Source organism: Protomyctophum bolini (assembly GCF_963924005.1).
Source record: "Protomyctophum bolini genome assembly, chromosome: 21".
NCBI classification, from domain to species: Eukaryota; Metazoa; Chordata; class Actinopteri; order Myctophiformes; family Myctophidae; genus Protomyctophum; species Protomyctophum bolini.
Genome location: NC_137882.1, coordinates 4521030 through 4540853, shown reverse-complemented (window position 1 = coordinate 4540853; position 19824 = coordinate 4521030). Strand labels below are relative to the sequence as shown.

The 19824-nt window shown below is 41.7% G+C and overlaps 2 protein-coding genes across 2 annotated transcripts; both read left to right on the top strand.

Moving 5' to 3' along the window:
* Positions 1–1299: 1299 nt before the first annotated feature.
* On the top strand, positions 1300–9955 carry LOC308336034 (ADP-ribosyl cyclase/cyclic ADP-ribose hydrolase 1-like; the record flags this gene model as incomplete). The annotated part of the gene is made up of 9 exons (XM_080793278.1): positions 1300–1379; positions 1897–1999; positions 2985–3120; positions 4028–4110; positions 4387–4460; positions 4571–4663; positions 5891–5977; positions 8836–8953; positions 9950–9955. 9 exons carry the CDS (start codon positions 1300–1302, stop codon positions 9953–9955), a joined length of 780 nt encoding a protein of 259 aa, XP_080649404.1.
* A 2429-nt stretch (positions 9956–12384) lies between these two features.
* On the top strand, positions 12385–19134 carry LOC308336033 (ADP-ribosyl cyclase/cyclic ADP-ribose hydrolase 1-like; the record flags this gene model as incomplete). The annotated part of the gene is made up of 8 exons (XM_080793277.1): positions 12385–12614; positions 13200–13326; positions 13844–13979; positions 15231–15313; positions 16888–16961; positions 17767–17853; positions 18842–18925; positions 19077–19134. The coding sequence occupies 8 exons, from the start codon at positions 12385–12387 to the stop codon at positions 19132–19134; spliced, it is 879 nt and encodes a 292-aa protein (XP_080649403.1).
* Between the last annotated feature and the right edge of the window lie 690 nt (positions 19135–19824).

Below are 19824 nucleotides of genomic sequence, written 5' to 3'. Positions count from 1 at the left end.
GCCGGTGTCGCCAACCTTAACGCATGGTCGAACCACGGGGCAGTCACCGTTATAAGGCTATTCAAACTAACGTGTTTGTTCTTATGCAGACATCACAAACACTTTCATTCACTTCATCTTTAATGAAGTTACTCTCCCAGAAATACGCACGCACGCACGACACAGACACACACACACGCACACACACACACACGCACACACACACACACACACACACACACACACACACACACACACACACACACACACACTTTCAACTTGCCTCTCTCCACAGATCTGTCTCGGTTGTGAAGACCAATGAGGGAACCCGGGGCGGGCTTCCCTCACCATCACCATGACCTCACATAAAACATTACAGTCCTCTGCACTGTCCATCCTGCTATGTAAGTCACTGACCCTGACACCCGTGTGTGTGTGTGTATTTCTTTGTGTGTTTTCCAGAACAGCCTGTTATAGCGCCACCAGGAGGCCGACTCCATATTTTGTCCAAAAATCCCGCAAATCGTTACACAGTATCTCTATAGACTAGAGCGTCGCAGTCCCTCCCCCTTTCAGAACGACAAGTGGCCCAGGAAATGATTCAGGATGATTTTCTCCATAGGCTTTTCAAAACGTATTTATTTAAAGACTTTTTAAGCGTTGTACGAAGCCAACTCTTGTCGTGACAAATCATGACAACACAATATTTTGGACCAAACAAATAATTATAAAATGAAGAAAAACAACAAAAAAAGTGTTGTAACCTGCCGTTTTTTCTACCTTCTAATTCTTTGTTTGGCCCGAACATTTTTGTTTGTTGTCATGATTGGTCACGACTAGAGTTGTCTTTGTCCACGGCGTAAACGTCTTTAAATAAAGACTTTATGAAAAGTCTATGAGGAAAATGAACAGGGATTTCTTTTCCGGGTCTCTCGAGGGGGCGGGACTGCGACGCTCTATAGTCTCCTATGTGCTCAAGACAGATCTGTCCGATATTTCATATTCCATCCTGATTGGCTAACATTAGCTTTCAAAATTTGCAGAATTGAAACTAAAGATCTGTTTGCCGCTGCCTTTGATTGAGTTTTATTTATTTTTTGCTTCTGCATTGTAACTGCATCTGTTATTTTTTGTTTTATGCATCCTTTCTTTCTTTCCTTTTCTTTTCTTTACAATGCATGTCATCCTCTTTATATCATATTCATTTATTTCTTAGTGGTGTTTGACATCACGATACTTATAATCATCTTTCTTTGTATTAATTTCAAAGGTTTTATAATGCTGCTGTGTAATTGTCCTAATCCTGAGTTGTGTGCCGAGATGGGGACAACGCCCAACCTGAGACAGATTGTGATTGGACGGTGTTACACTTACATCACACTATTACACCCAGACTCAAGGTAATACTCTCTCAATCTCTCTATATGTCCAACTGCACATTTTTGGATTGATTGATTGAATATTTATTTGTCAGAAATGTAAACAGCTGTGTGTCCCCTAGGGTAGGTACCCTCACAAAAAACATGCAGTAATCCTGGTCTCTATAAACTGCCTCCCCCTGGCCAGCCGGGGCGCCTGATGGAGGGGAAAGGAACTGGTTGGAACAACGTGTTCCTTCCACGCGCTACGTCCAACCAGGGAAACTCCCCCCTGACAGGTGTAAAAGGAGCAACTTGGACACTCAGGCATGAAGGAAGCATGAGTTCAAGTCCGTTGCTCTCCCCAGGTTGGTGGAGGGTGTGTAGAGCCCAGGATCACATTAGATAATTGACACAGGGGTGAAAAATGAGTTACAAAATCATGGGATAAAAATTATATATATAAAAAAAGCAGTAAACAGCACGAGCTACAGGCAGATGTGTGTGTGTGTGTGTGTGTGTGTGTGTGTGTGTGTGTGTGTGTGTGTGTGCGTTTCAGCTATGACTGTGAGCTGATCTGGAGAGAGTTTGAGGAGGCCGTTATCCAGCGCTCCTCTTGTGATGTAAAGGTGAAGCACTACCATCAGCTGTTTGATGCCATGGTGCCAAAACAAACATGGTCTTGTGACAGAGTGAGTGTTTTCTTCCCCCAAATCCCTTTAATAATAATAATAATAAACTGTAATACCTTTGTCCATTATACAGTACACATAAAATATCTTGGCAGAAGGTTTGCAGTGAAACACGTTGTAGTATGCTTGTAGATCACAATTTGTCGCTAATCCCCGTACGAAGAATACAATCTAAAATCTTTAAAAAGTCTTAAGTGTGTACACAAGTCAACTCGAATCAGAGCATTTTTATGCAAGTAGGCTATAAGTAAAATTCAAAGACCACATTATCTATGTCAGGGTGGAAACCTGTAAGTCCAAAACTATTAATTCTCACGATTCAAATTCAAAACTATAGCAGAATTAACAGATCTACAACCTCAAAACGCATCGCTTCACTTCGTGTTTTGAGGTTGTAGATCTGCTACTTTTGAGTCAAGTAGGGCATTAATTTACAAAAAGACCCACAAGGAAATAGTAGGTTTCTGCCCGACAGCAACGAATACAAACAGCAAATATACTTTCAGCTAGGCCCAGCAGGGCAAAGGTTGACACTAAAGAAAATCAATCACTGATTCCTAAAGTGGGGTCCGGGGACCCGCAGGGGTACTTGAGGGAGTTCCAGGGGGGACCCAGCTAAATGATAGCTTGGAACCAAGTGGACCCTTATGGGTCTGTAACTCAACCATTTGGTTCCATTTGTGCACTCTAAATTGGGGACCCAGAGATAGAAATGCTATTAAATGGGGGACCGTAGACTAATGCATGTCAAACTGGGGGGTCCTTGAAATTAAACAGGTTGAAAATCAAGACATAAAAATCTTCTCTTATGGGGAGGTCCCTGGCATGTCTTTTTAAATGGGGGTCCGCGGGGCTATAATGAGTGTCAATTTGGGGGTCCTTGACATGAAAAGGTTTGGGAACCACTGCCTCCTAAACCATGTTGAATAGCTTCCTTGTGTTCCATGTGTTTTAGTTCCTGTTCTGGAGCAAGACCCGGACTCTGATGCACAGCTATGCAGCCGTGCTCCAAGGCTTCTGGACGCTGGAGGACACCCTGGTGGGCTACATGTTCAACGACCTCATCTGGTGCGGCCACGAGGACGACATAGGTGCAGGGATTCGTTTTACTTTTGTCTAGTCCGGCTAAAAACCCTGAAGTGACCCCGCCCTCCTCGGCCACATTTCAACATGTTTTACCATCAGGGTTTTCTTGTACTTAGTTACCGAATTACCACTGCCCAAAAGGCTGGACATTTCCTGTACTTCCGGTTGGACACATTTAGTAGTTCTTATCTCTGGGAACGAGGTTACCTGTCAATCATCTTCTTGGGTTACACTCTTTTGTCGTCGTTCATTATTTGCACTCCATTGTCCAGAGATAATTGTAGCTGTAATTGTATATTCAGTCTGCACACCCGTAGTGGAGAATAAACTGGTATTTTTTGCACTGAAACCAATCTGGGGGCTGGCCTAAGGTTCCACCTCCCGTTAGTTCGACCGGATTAAGGTCGGTGAGGGATGCGTTAAAACGACTGTGTCGCATATAGATTTTAACCACTTTATCTGTTGAAAAATAGCAAATCTACAAGCTCATAGCGTGGCACCGAGTGCCACGCTATGAGCTTGCAGATCTGTAGGTCTGAAAAATCGTGAAAATGAGTGCAAAATCTTTGAATATATATTCTTTCCCAGCCAACAGTTTTTAACTCAAATCTTGCTTCTGGGACTACATATTTTCAGATGGGGGTCGGCGGCCAAATACTGATAATTCTGGGGGTCCTTGACATGAAAAACGTTGAGAACCACCACGTCCACTGACATAGAAACATAGGGTTTTCAGAAAACTGTGATTAGAAAACTTTTGTAGAATCAGTTCTCAGGTCTAAATGGGTTAAAAACATTTAGCACAGGGACACAGGGATGTTACTAACTTATTGTACCCTGTACACTATGTTACTGTATGTTCTGTACCCACTATAAAACATATAGTCACACACACAATATTTTGTTCTACAGGCTTTGATTTAGGTTCTTGTCCAGAGTGGTCAGAATGTATCCATCATCCAGTGTACTCCTTGTGGAGGCAAGCCTCACAACATGTACGTTTTAGTTTTTTAATTTATATATATATCTTTTTTTATAGATGTTATCAGACATAACAGACAGGTATCAACAATAGACACAAGAAGACACCACAAGAAGCACTAAAATAAAAATAAATCTCTTTGCTGTCTAAGTGTGTCAAGTATAAGAATATCTGTTGAACAGAGTATGGTAAAGCGAGAGGCAAAAAATGTAATCGGTTGACAAAATAAAATAAAAAATAATAAAAAAAACGTTTGTAACTTACTGCCACTGTCTTTATGCTTGATCAGTTTGCAGAAACGGCATGTGGAAACATCACGGTTCTGCTGAACGGATCGATTGACAATGCCTTCAACAGGAAAAGGTAAAGTGAGACATTCATTCATCCATTCATTATAAAGCAAATATATGCCAGTATAATACTGCATTATGCCTGTAATAAAATGTAATCTTTTTTTTTTCTCCATTTCACAGCATGTTTGGAAGTGTTGAGTTGGACAGTCTGAACCCACGAATGGTGGCCCATGTCAACATCAAGGTCGTATCCAACCTGGAGGGACCCTTTATGTGAGGATACTACATACATAAACGCCCTAAACTAAATTGATCTCATACTGCTATGATGAACACAGTTTTTTAACAACATTTTAACAAATTTGCAAGACATGACAACAGTCATACCCAAACATATTTAACCTGATGTATATATTTGACCAATGGTAATTTCACCGGAGCATTAGTCCGAACAATTTTCGGACTATAGCGCTCGAACATGCGCTGTTCCCGTTAAAGCCTGGAACCCATATTTTACATAGACGCAAAACAAAGAGAGAAATATGAATAAAACTAATCAGCACATGCAACATGCAAATGGTTTATGAGGTATTTACAGGTATATCATTATGAGTTGGTGTTACGGTGAGTAGCGATGAGGACCCAAATGCAGGCGACAGCAGGCAGAGCAAATAATCTTAGAAGGATTTATTAGATAATCTGAGGTTCTTCCATAATTATCCCATTCTGACCTGAGATCAGATTCATACGAGGTTTCCACTGGACACACACTGGTCTGATTATACAGGGCAAAGAATGCAGGACAAAATCACAGAAGAAAACATACAGGAACTCCCACAGCAGGGAACTACGAACCAACAAGAACACAATGCAAACACAGGACTTAAATACACACAGGGTACTAACAGGGCACAGGTGGAACCAAAACACAATCAACACTAGGATAGGCTGGGGGACTAACAGGACACAGGTGGAAACACTGACACATACAAAGTAGGTTAGACAAGCCTGACAAGGTAACTAACAGTAACTAGGATAGACAGGAAACACGAGGAACAATACTACAAAATAAGATACACAAAACCAAGGCAACAGAGTAACACAAAACCAACGCGGAACACACGTCAGGAACACATGAGCAAATACATACATACATAACGTACTGAAATCAGTGAAAAGACAGAAACACATATTAAAGTCCAAAATCTAATTAGGACAGTCAAAGACCACGGTCCGACAGTTGGGTAAAAGACCCCCCCAAACCTCATCATATACATTTCACTTTTCCTCTTCAGAATATAAGTTATCCTTTCCATAGCACAGCAACTCTGAATGTTTTTTTTTCCATGAGAGTAATATAATAACACGTCCATAAGAATTTGTTTATTCCTTGGTATGACTATGGTTACATGAACACAGTTTACTGCATGTTCGTTCTATAATCTATACAATATATTTAGGTGTGAGAGTCTGTCTCTTTGTTCTTCTTATACGCCGCAGAGAATCGTGCAGCACAGGATCAATAGTGGAACTGATCAGCATTCTGGAGAGCAGAGGTTTCCGCTGGACATGCACAGACAATGACCTGTGAGTGTCCACTAAGTCTGATGTGCTCTCAACAGGGACAGTAGTGTCCACTAAGGCTGATGTGCTCTGAGTCTCAAAACAACTTGAATAAGAAAGAAAAATGACCAGGGCGCTTCAGAAGGGGTGCTGTACTTAGTTTAGACAGTTTTTGGTTTAGACTAGTCATTGGTTAGACCAGGGGTTTTCAACTGATTGTGAACCAGGGACCACCACCTTGACTAAGGATCAACCTGGGGACCATGTCTTATACTGTTTCTCAATCGATGGTCCACGGACTTAACTGATGACTGACACATGTGGCCCTATATCTGGGGCGTGCCTTAACCTTTATCCCTAAACTTATTTTCTTCCATATTTTAAATAGTTCAACCAGCAGATCTACATCCATACATTATGGCTATTATAACTATTTTCATAATAGTAATATATATATATATATATATATATATATATAGTAAAAATGGCAAATACGTGCAAGATATAGCACATGATGACATTATATGGGCACATTAACATTTCCTAATAATGATGACTCAACCAGGCAAGCTGGTACACTTCACCCTTCTTCAGATTCTAACTAACTGCCTTTTCTATGGAATTTCTTAATCTCAGACTTCCCAGTAATTCTGATAACATTGACGCACTTCCACGGAACAGTGCACAGACGTTTAGTGCACTGTTCCGTGGAAGAAATTACACAATCTTCACTTTGCTACATTACTAAATGCATGGTCAGGGACCACATGCAATACCTCCACGGACCACCAGTGGTCCACGGACCACCTGTTGAAAACCCCTGGGTTAGACCAGTCAGTAGTCCTACAACTACAACTTATCTCAAACCCTCACCCTAAACCTAACCTCCCACGGGGCAGCACACCTAAACCTAACCTTAACCCATGTCTAACCAATGACTAGTCTAAATTAAGTATGCACCGCCTTCAGAAGAGACCTCCCAAATACAAAACAGGAGCACTCGACTGGGTCTGCATGTTTTTTTTTACTTGTGAACAGTGGTGTAAAGTAACTAAGTATGTTTACTTAAGTACTGTACTTAAGTACACTATATCTCAGAGGCAAATATTGTACTTTTATTTGAAAACATTAGTTGCTAGTTACTTTGTAGATTTGGATTATTATTACAAAACATACATTAACCCATTCTGACCTGAGATCAGATTCATACGAGGTTTCCACTGGACACACACTGGTCTGATGAACCCATTCTGACCTGAGATCAGATTCTAAAAATGTCAGTCGTTCTTCGAAATCTTTCAAAAATAGCAGACCTACAAGCTCGTATCGCGCCACTCGGTGGCGCGATATGAGCTTGTAGATCTGCTATTTTTCAATAGGTAAAGCATAACATGATGCTAACACCAAAATGGGTGCCCGGTCAGAATGGGTTAACCACTTCAGCCCTATATACATATTCTACAAGCTCACAAAGTGTTGCAACGCGACACATTGTGAGCTATTTTCAAAATATTTGTATGCGTTTTGAAATGGGACATTCTGCATTCTGTTTGCAGAATTACAGTACATTTCAAGTACAACTCAATACAAACACTGTTAACTGCGAGTGGACGACACCATTAAAGCATTACACTTGTTTACAATAGGGACCACCATTTTCAATTCATCAAAACATTTAGAGACGTACGAATATACACAACTATATAGTCCAAAGGAAATCATCAGAGTTAAAAAGGGAAAAGAAAGTACCGTAAAACAATTGAGTAGGCCTATTTTTTTCCACAACTGCTTGCTATACTGTTTGCCTGAAAGTCCAGACACTTGTAAACACATCCAGGCTTCAGTCTGATATCAGGCTATACGGTACTGTTGCCTTTGTTGTGTTTTTCTAAGAATCACAACACAAAGAGAAAGAGCTGAACACGAGTTTTATTTGTACTCATTTGAACAGGAGTACAAATAACTGCACATGAGAATACGTATATATATACGTGGCATATATACTGTATATCGGTGGAAAAACATGACTAGGAACCACTAATATAACGTATTATTTGTGTAATGTTTACAACACAAAATCACTAAATGAGTTACTGTATTGTTTGTCCACAGCAGTGATGATTTCGTCGAGTAATACTACGACAATGTTTTTTACGTTGACTACCTTTTTTCACTGACGAAAACTAAATGGAAACTTTAAATGAAAATATTTAAGTCGACAATTTCGTCAACAAATAAAAACTAGAGTAAAATGTTAGGAAGGGACTAGTAGTGGCCAAGAGATACAGTATGTATAGTCATTTTACACGTATAAGTCATTTTACACGCATGCTGAAAACAGCAGATCTACAAGCTCGCAACACGTTGCGGCGCGTAAAATCAGTCATTACGACGGACGGCATCAAGGCCCGCCAAAATACATTTTAGTCGACGAAATCAACTGTATAGATTTAGTGTGTGTGTGTGTGTGTAATGTGACTAAAACTAAATGAAAACTATTCAAGAGACTATGAGTAAAACCAGGCCCGGAGTGGAACTCCAAATCAGGCCGGGAGTTATACGCCCTGGCAGGCCACACCGCGCGCACAGCGCACAGCGCTCGCCAAAATTTGGGGGGCCCTTGGGGGACATTTTGGAGGCCTTTACAGTAATTTCACATGAGAAATGTACCATCTGATGTTATTTTATATTATTAACTTCTTCCCTCCATTAACACAAGACACACAACGTAGTTGTGCTGCAGCAACACTGCCTGAATTGAATTGAAATTGACTGTGGCTGGCCTGGCCTGAGCTTAGGAGAGATTTATTTTTTGCTGGCCATGCTCCCGATGGCCAAACCGGGCCTGACTAAAACTAAAATCAACATTATAACTCCACCAGGACGTTGAAGATCCTTCAGTGCACGCAGAACCCGCGACAGGCGTCCTGTCAGACGTGTGCCGACAGCCTGCTGCACGGAGAGGCGCCTGGGCGATGCACAGCAAGACTGCACTGTTTGGTCACTTCACTCGCACTTTTCTTTTCCTGTTTCTTTCTCTTTTTCTTGCACTATAGATGTTGTTTATGTCCTGCGTATGTAAGACTGTATGTGCTCTGAGCAAAAATATTTTTCATTGTATTTATACTCTCTGTACAATTTAGGCATTTAGCAGACGCTCTTAATCCAGAGCGATTTACATTAAGCGAGAACAAAAAAAAAAGCATGGGAATACATCACATAAAAAGCATTTATCATGAAACATGCGTAAGCTAAGAAAGTAACAGTGGAATATCTATATAATGAAACTATACATATAAAACTATACATATATACTACTATGCTATACATATGTACTGTGACGTGCTATGACTACATACAATGCAATTATAGTGCTGTTTACATAACATGCTTTAAGTCTGTATCAAATGCTATCTAAGTCTACAGAAATGCTATCTAAGGGGGTATAGGGTAAGTGCTATGGGCCATGATGGAGTCTGAAAAGGTGGGTTTTCAGACTACGGCGGAAGATTGGGAGTGATGCTGCAGTTCTGACTGCAATGGGAAGTGCATTCCACAGTTTTGGAGCCAGAAGGCCGGAGAAGAGCTTGGGACGTGTGGAGTGTTGTCCCGGCGTTTTTAGTGAGGGTACTTCCAGCTATACACATGACATCTATACATCTATACACATGACAAATAAACCTGAACCTGAACCTGAACTCGGTTCTACAAATGTCTTCTGAATCATGACAGTTTACTGAAAAAGAGCAGACATAGAATACGCACATCGACAGGCTGGGTGCTGGGCTAAAAGAAACTTCATGTAGATAGGATGGAGCCCGCACACCACAGGTAAAGGTAAGACGTTCTTTAATTAAATGCTGACAACGTTTCGATCTGTTTTGATCTTCATCAGGTCATGTGAACATACACACAAGTTTGTACATTTATAATAAGGGAGTGCCCCTATTACCCAATCAAAAACACCACATTTTGGTGCCCCTCCCATCACTACAGGTGTGACACATCAACCCTGAGTGAGTGGGTGGGGACCCAGACATATTGAAGTGAATAGTTTTCTGAAAAACCCATGTTTCTGTGTCAGTGGGTGCTCAACCTTTTTCATGTCAAGGACCCCCAGAATTATCTATATTTGGCCGTGGACTCCCATCTGAAAATGTGTTGTTCCAGGGACTCCACCAGAAGCAAAGATTTGAGTTAAAATGTTCGTTGTGAAAGAATATATATTCAAAGATCTGCGCCACATTTTGACGATTTTTTAAGATTACGACCCATTTATTATGGTATAATTACTTTGTAATGTAATTAATTATGAGACACAATGCTGAAAGAAAACAATACATCTGGGAATAAACAATTAATTTTTGCAACAGTGGTGGACTCAATTCATTTCTTATCTGGGCATGTCATGAACATTAGATTGACAACATTTTCAAACCTTTTCTACAAATGTTGTGAAACAAGTATACCAACTAAACTTTATCAGATCTACAAAGTCACAATGCATCACAAAGCATTCATTGAATGTTTTGTGTATATTTCCTAAACCATGAAGTGAATCCGACGAATCTCACTTAACTGGTGACTTAACCTGGTGGTGACCTGTGATGACCATCCATGTAGTCATTTACTGACAAATGTTAAATAGCACTTTTATCCAAAGCGCTTTACATAGATTGTGCATTACATTCACCCATTCACACCCATTCACACACACACACACACACACACACACACACACACACACACACACACATACACAGATGGCGGCGGAAACCATGCAAGGCACCAACCAGCACATGAGGATCAATTAGGGGTTCAGTGTCTTGCTCAAGGACACTTGGACACTAACTCTGGGGGAGCCCACAGGGTTCGAACTGGCGACCTTGCGGTTACCATCCGGCCACTCTGCCCCTGAGCCACCGCCACCGCCCCTGACAAGTTGGAGGTCAAGAAATTCAACAGAAAACATGCAGTAATCCTGGTCACTAAACTGCCTCCCCCTGGCCAGCCGGGGCGCCTGATGGAGGGGAAAGGAACTGGTTGGAATAACGTGTTCCTTCCACGCGCTACGTCCAACCAGGGAAACTCCCCCCTGTCAGGTGTAAAGGAGCAACTTGGACACTCAGGCATGAAGGAAGCATGAGTTCAAGTCTGTTGCTCTCCCCTTGTCCCCCATATATGGGGGACTAGGTTGGTGGAGGGTGTGTAGAGCCCAGGATCACATTAGATAATTGACACAGGGGTGAAAAATGGGTTACAAAATCGTGGGATAAAAAATACATTACAAAAAGAAAAGGGGAGTTGGAATCTCAAGAGGGGGAAGTCAGTGCAGGGGGATTGTCTGGTTGAGTCATTACTAGTGCTCACATTTATAACCTTAAATTCTGTAATTTTTGCCCCCAACTCTGAATTGTTTATGCAGATTAATCTGATTTCATAGCAATAGATGGCCATGTACAATGTAACACGTGTTACAATTTAGATAAGCGTTTTATTGTATGAAAACATAAATTAATTAATATTAACCACATCCACGTGGGAATGTGATTATGAGCGAACATTTTCAAGATTTTCTCTTTTTGCCCCCAAATAAATAGCTTAAATAGTTGATCTACAAGTTCTCAATGCACCGCTTGGCAACACATTGAGAGCTTGCAGATCCACTATGTGGATCCACTGCTATTTTAGAAATGGGGTTATATGGTAACTTTTTACCACCACATATTTCTGAAATTACAGCCTCTGCAAAAACTGGTTTGACTAGTCCCTTTTCTGTGGAAGTTCTTGACGTCTGACTTCCCAGTAACTGACAACATCGACACGGCATAATTATGGCATTGTTTCTTAACTTGTGATCGATACAATAAATGAAAGGATTGAAGGATGGGTGGTGCCCCACTCTTCTTGTATCTATTTAATCAGTGACTTCTCTGGAAGTTCTTGACGTCTGACTTCCCAGTAACTGACAACATCGACACGGCATAATTATGGCATTGTTTCTTAACTTGTGGTCGATACAATAAATTAAAGGATTGAAGGATGGGTGGTGCCCCACTCTTCTTGTATCTATTTAATCAGTGACAGAGTCACGCCAGGTGACATTCCAGAAGATTTATGTGAAGAGGAGTAGAGGAGTCAGTAGAAGTAGCCTTGACCACCATTTCCCACTGTGGTGAGTTTGTGAGTGTTGCGCGCAGTGACTTGTGTGCCTTGTCCAGCCAGCTCCACTTGTTCTACAAATAGACGTGAGTGTGTTGTGAATGCTGCTACGGTGCACTTTACTGCTGCTGGTAAACAAACAACCCGCTGCGGGGTGGTGGTCACTGGTCAGTCACTCACAACAACAAGGAAACCGCTTTTGAGAGAGACACGTACTGTTGTTGCTGCATGATCGATAGTCAGAGAAGAGTACTCACTGTTAACCGATCATGGAACGTGAAGAAGGGTATGCAGGGATCGGGAAGAATTCGCAGGAGACACGCAAACCAGCAAAAGTGCGGAGCCGCGGCTGCTGGGTGGTGGTCGGCGTGGTGTGCGTCGCTCTGGGGGTGGTGGTCTTGGTGCTGGCTCTGACCCTGACACTGACCCCCGCGCCGCTCAGCTTCAGGGAGGAATTCACCACCAGATGCGAAGCGTTTGCGAAGCGCTTTAACAAGAGGTAGACTTTTTTGTTATTAAAGATATTTCGGTGTTATTAATTATAAGTGTTTTAATTTTAGGAGATATTTCACTGACAACATCATTCGGAATGTGTCCAGGTTTATTTCCGGTTGAATGACATTGGTGGGCGGGGGTTTCTGGACCCACTGAAAAATCGGCCATTCATTTTTTCCCAGAGAGATTTACAAAAATATTTATATAAATTATTTTAAGCAATCCTAGAATCCAGCCACCCAGGTCAGGATCCTGGGGAATCATGCCAATAAAACCTTTGATTATGTAGGGGTATTTACATTGAATAAATACCTTTTTATAGCCGGTTTCATTTTTCTTTCTTCACAGAATCTGGACCAGGTGTTCTGGACCAGAACACCTTTGATTCTGTGAAGAATCATGAATGATTCACCAGGATAGCGTTAAAATAATTGATATAAATATTTTTGTAAATCTCTATCACTCACACACACACACACACACACACACACACACACACACACACACACACACACACACACACACTCTTTGTTTTTACACTCTCAGTTAAATTAACCCCTGATCATTCATTCTTCCTGTCCTCTCCCAGGGTTGAGTGTGAGCGGGTCTGGAGTGCGTTTGAGAGTGCCTATGTGGGCAAGGATCCATGCAACGTTCCCATGGAGGCCTATGACCGCCTTATCTCTGTGGCACCCTTTGAACCTGACTGTAACCGAGTGAGTAACAACTAGGGCTGCAAATGTCCTTTATTTTTTAGAGTTTTTACTGTCCAATTTGTTTAATTTAGTCGATTGCAATTTCTTAATTTTTTTTCCACCCTAAAACATGATCATCAGGTATTATTATTATAAGGAGGATTTTTTCACCCAAAAAGGTGTACAGTATTTGTTAAAATGTCGTTTTTATATGGACATGCCAACAAGTTAATTAAGTATACCTGGAATGCCTGGTGTGGTGGGTGGTGATCCACCTGAACTGAAACCGCACCCACACCTGTTGTTGTATGATAAAGGGGGAGGGGTTAGGGGAGGGGATAATATTGTGATATCACTATTTTTAATTGGCACATTTGACTGTCACGGTCAATGACATCATTGCACATAACAACCAGTGTAAAGTACTGTTACCTCATAAACATGAATCCATATGCATTTCAGGGTCCTTGACTAACCACTGGCATAGAGCAAACTACGCGAAAGAAAGTGTTTGATAACTATTATTTTGTCTTAATAGATGATGTTCTGGAGCAAAACCAAGCACATCGTCCATGAATTTACAGAGAAGAGAGACTGTTATGTGACTCTGGAAGACTCTCTACTGGGCTTCGTCCTGGATGGACTGACCTGGTGTGGGAAGGAGGGCAGCAATGGTAAGTATTACACCTTTTAAAGGACTGTATAGATGACATGGAAGAGATGTGGCCGGGAGCTATGACAGAATCATGAGATAAAATGGTGACATACTGTAATACAGCAATACATTTAAATTTTCATTATATTTTAAAAAATGTCCTTGAGTAAATGGTTGTTCCCACTTCCCACCTGGCTACTCGGTATTCCCCATAGAGTTATATATATCTGGAGGAGAGTTAAGTAAGTAGCCTTGCCGAGCCATGAGGCCCATAGGGCTCCTGTTTCTGTAGCGTGAGGCAGCTTGATGTACAAGTACACCCCCTGGACATGACGCTAGTATGTCGCAGGGACTTACCCCCCAATCCAACCCTTAATGATGCTGAGTGCCAAGCAGGGAGGCACTGGGTCCCATTTTTAGAGTCTTTGGTATGACCCAGCTGAGGATTGAACCCTGACCTCCTAGTCTCAGGGCGGACACTCTAACCACAAGGCCACTGAGCTGGTATCTGGAGGAGAGATATCCCCGCCTGCATCTCCCCGGTGACCAGGTCATTCTTACTAGACTCCTGAACCACCTTAACTGGTTCCTTTTTGTTATGACTCAGCCTATAGGTCACTAGGTGTTAACATAATGTAATGGACTCCCTCCTCCTCCCCAGTCCCCAAACACATCCAGTCAACACCAGTTTAAAATCCAAAATACAGATTTTGACAGAGATTATACAGAGATTTATTTTACAAGTGACAAATGGGTAAGTTACCTGAACATAAAATACTAATCAAACAAAATCCCATCCTTAGCTTTAACCAAAAATAAACGTACATAAAGCGTACCTACTCTTAACCCATTAAAACTGGGAAAGCATCTGTCATGTCATTTTAGATTTCAACCACTTTAGCAATTATTTTTCTACTGAAAAATAGCAGATCTACAAGCTTGTCAGCGCTTCTTGCCGCGATATGAGCTTGTAGATCTCCTATTTTTGAAAAGTTGTGAATATAATGTATATATATATTTTTTAAAGCGAACATTTTTAACTCTAATCTTTGCTTCTGGGGGTGCCTGGAACAACATATTTTGAGTTAGGAGTCCACGACCAAATATATATAATTTTGCAAGCCGTTGGTAGGCAACCCGGTCTGGCGGAGACCTGTGATCTGAGGAGCATATTTCATGTTAGTGACTGTGCATGATTCTGTATTCTTCACCGTTACAGTTTACTACCACTACTAAACATGTATGCAAAACATTGTGTTTGTTTTCCTAGAAACATTAACCAGTGGCTGCCCAGGATGGACTGAATGTTACAACAATACAGTCCGTTCCTTCTGGAACCGGGCCTCAGCTGGAGTAAGTATACCAACAATAACAACAACGGTGCTTCTCAAATGTTCTCATGTCAGGAACCCCCCAAATTTATATACTGTATATACTCGTATATTTGGCTGCAGACCCCCACCTGAAAATGTTTTGTGTAAATAAACAATGCCGCCACAAGGCATACGCACAAACATATCATGGGTGGGGCAACCAAATGGTGAGAATAAAGGATTTGTGTAAATGTTGTTCTGACTAAATCTAGTTTGCAAAGGCAGTGGCTTTGTGCTTTATTGAAAAAAGAAAGCAATATAGATACTTAGAGACATAAATATACAGAGATTCTTTTTTTTTCTTTTCATAAATGTTCAAAAATAGCATATGTATTATGTACATGCTCACAGTGCGGCACAAAGTGACACGCTGTGAGCTTGTATATCTACTCGTTTTGAATAGTCAACGTAGATGGATAAATTGATTAAAATGATTGTGACATTTTGCTGGGGACCCCCTGGAACCCTCCAAGGGCCCCTAGGGGTCCCTGGACCAGTCTTTGAGAACCAACCAGACCTAGAAATCAGTATTCTCCCTACTGAGCCATCCAGACCAATGATAATAAGTCTTTGAATAAAAACAATCAAGTAATGTGTACTGAGGCGACATTTTCTTAACCACTTATGCCCTGGCCTATACTAGGCCTAGCTAAAATGGCTAATCTGCATCTTGGAAACATTTGGCTTTGGGGGGATGCTTTTTAAAAATTAGCCCAAAATTAGGTTTGGCCAGGATACTGTGGTTAACATAAAGGTTTTAATTTAAAGGTATATTTCACTTTCAAATAAAAATAAACATACAAACGCATTTAGAATATCCTTCTAATTTGTGAGGGGGGCGTGAATTTTCCATAACATTTTTCACTCATTTCTTATATATATTTTTTATGTTTATTTCATTTGAAAGTGAAATATCCTTTTTTTTTATTATTGTTCAACTGTGATATGTTCAAAAGAAAATATCAAACATATCAGACAGTCTTAGATACGTACACGGTTTACATTTCCTAAACGTAAATCATTTATTCTGATAGGAAGGAAAGGGTCTGTGAGCCTAGGCTGTTTATCATTTCTTCTGATAGGCAGAGTGGGAAGGAAAGGGTCTGTGAGCCTAGGCTGTTTATCAATGAGGTTTTGTCCTCCTCTCCTCCATGGAGAGTAGAAGACACACTGCTTAGCTTCTCTCCTGAGTGAGCAGAGTCCCACTCACTCAGGATGCCTCGCATTCGGCTGTTTAGGAATGTCGTCGTGCAGCAAGCAAGCAAGCAAGCAGAAGAAGAATGCATTTACAAGGAGCGTCAACCACACATTACCTTGAGACAATTGCACAGCAGCCCCAATCTAAATGACCTTTTCTCAAAAATGTACAAAGTCACACCCATTCCCATAGCACAAAGAAGGCCTAGTCAGTCAGTCAGTCCGTCCGTCCTTAGTCTCGTGTAGCAAGACAACTATTCCACAATTTCTGAATGCTAAATGACAGGTAGAGTCATATATCCGAGTAAGAAAGTTGCCATTTCCATTCACGAAAATATGTTTGTATGTGTCTTCTAGTTTGCAGAAGCTGCCTGTGGTGATGTCACATCGATGCTCAACGGGTCCATAGCTGCACCGTTCGACGCTAATAGGTGAGTCATTCTAAAAGTCCAGTATAATTGACTAGCCTCGGAGAACGCAGGCGTTTAGTTTTTCCACAAGAAAAAGAAACGCCTGGGCAAACAAGTCACATTTCCTGGTCTAGGAATGGGAGGGAACTATATAAGTGCAGAGGGGCGGCGTTCCAAATGTGGTGACGTCAGTGTTCTCCGCTGTTTTCCAACGGGGAGGAGAGCATCAGGGGTGCGTAGATGTGTGAACCAATAGGATCCACCGGCCCCTCTATACCAGAAATCACACTGGCATTGGCTAACTACTGAAGTTACAAACTAAATCATTACCTTACATGTTTAACTGTGGCGTTCACGTAAACTTTGGATGTCAAATGATACATAGCCTACACTATGCATGATAAAATATGAATATTGAAAAATGTGTATAGGCTATTTAAAATGTGTTTTACACAAATCTGCTTAAAAGACCTCATGAACTATAGGATTGAATGTTGACCTTTCAACTTCAACCCTATAGCTTTATGGCATTATTTATGACGGACATTGTTTGCCAACTCCATTTTAAACTGCTACTGAGTCCTTAAGCGTAACATACCATGGCTTGTCTATGGTATGTGCGTGCGTGCGTGCGTGCGTGACTTTTCTTTTCACCTTTTAAGTGCTCTGTGATGATGCACTTAAAATACTTGACTTGACATAATTATTGGGATAGAGAATTATAGTTGAGTACATGATTATGGCAGATATAACCATGTCATGGCATTGTTTTCATCAGATATTTATTGCTGAATCTAACCACGTTATGTCTTTGTTTTCTTCCCAGTATCTTTGGCAGCATTGAGGTCCAGAGGTTCGACGCCACCAGAGTCAAGAGTCTGAATATAGTTCTGATCACCCAGGAGTCTCTTCTGTAAGATGTGTTCCTATATAATATAGTTCTGATCACCCAGGAGTCTCTTCTGTAAGATGTGTTCCTCGTACTGCATGTTCCCTATGAATTATCTATATCATTATGAGGCTTAACACTTCTACGCTTCCCTCGGTTATGTGACAGCAGTAAAACATGGTGTACGTGCGTACAGCAGGGGTCTTAATCAACAGGGGGCCTGGGACCCCGGCCTATGGGGTCCTGGAGTTAGTACAGAGGGATCGTTTTTTCCCCCCTTTTACATGAACCAATTGAACCCTAGCATTCCTATTCTGAGGAGAACTTAGCCTAAAAATAGCTAATCTACAAGGTCACAACGCCTCGCATCGCTGTTCCCGGCAAAGAGGTTTGGTGTAGAGAGAGAAATAGCAGTCTGAAAGGTCAATTTTAACTGCTGTGGATCGGACTGAGCGACAGCTGTCCACCAAGTGACGCCTGTGGACCGAGTTGCTGCTTATATATAGGGCACACCCAAACAGTCATTGGCCAATGAGTTAAGTGGTGATGGCAATCAACATGTGTCTCATCATTGATGATGCAGAGAGTGAGAAGTGTCCACCAGAGGCCGCCATTGAGACAGCATGGAGAAAATTCACAGCACTGAAAATAATACACATGAATCCAACACCAATGACAGTACTGTCAAACAAGTCTGTGAGGCTATGCAATCTATGAAACGGTTTAATCTGCAACACAGTTGTATACAACAGTAGTTAGTGGGGGTCCCGGCCAAAGAGCTAGTGGGTCCTTGGCCTGGAAAACGTTGAAGACCTCCCTGTGAGTGTGAAGACCAAACTGGGCAGACTTAGACCGTAACACGATATGATGGGACTTTGGTAGACGGGTGTGAATAAAACACAAAGTGCATGATCTTCCAATCGATCCATTTTAAGTCTGCGAGTCATAATAACACATAAAACATTGTTTTTGCTTCATATTGTTTTCCCTCTGTATTGATTTCTTTCTTCAGGACAGATTGTAACAACCCATCCTTACGAGACCTGCAGAAACAGCTGCGTCCTGGACTTAAATACAAGTGTAGGGAGGTGGCAGAGTAAGTGTGTGTGTGTGTGTGTGTGTGTGTGTGTGTGTGTGTGTGTGTGTGTGTGTGTGTGTGTGTGTGTGTGTGTGTGTACACACAGTATGTTGACAGTTTGACACACAGTACTGTATGTTGACTCTCTTCTCATTCTGTCTCTCTTAAGGGCCAACATCAGCGCCTGTGCCTCAAACCCAGAAACACCCTGTGGGGCCTGTTGGTAGACAGACAGGTTCCTGAGTGGTGCTAGCCACTCCAAGGCACAGCTCTGCCTGTCTGTCTAGGTCTGTCCGTTTGAGCACGGAATTGTCTTGTTTGTACCATGAGCTGCAGGTCATCAATCTCCTGATTGACACGCAAGCACACACACACACACACACACACACACACACACACACACACACACACACACACACACACACACACACACACACACACACACACACACACACACACACACACACACAGTTCAGTTTTTGTTTTGTTTGTATCCTGTTGGTAGATAGGATGTGTTTTTTTGTATCCTGCTGGTAGACAGGATATGGTACTGTACTGTCAGACACACAGATGTAATGGAAAGAAATTTGTGTTAAAGGGCGACCATTTTCAAGTAACCTATCTTCATATAATTGGTCCTCACTAATGCTCATTATAATATGCCACCATTGTTGTCTACTCTGTCTGTGTCTCGAGGCAAGGGCTGTGTGGACAGTTCAGAAACCCACCCACCAGTGACATCATCGATGGGAAATACAAGCTAGTAGAAACTGCAGGCTTTCCATTCAAGGAACGCTATGCTGGCTATCATTGAGGCCATTGTTCTTGCGTTAAAACCTGCCTAATGATGATGTCACTGGTAGGGGGGGTTTCTGAGGTGTCCACAGCCCTCCTATGAGACACAGAGCAAGTACAAA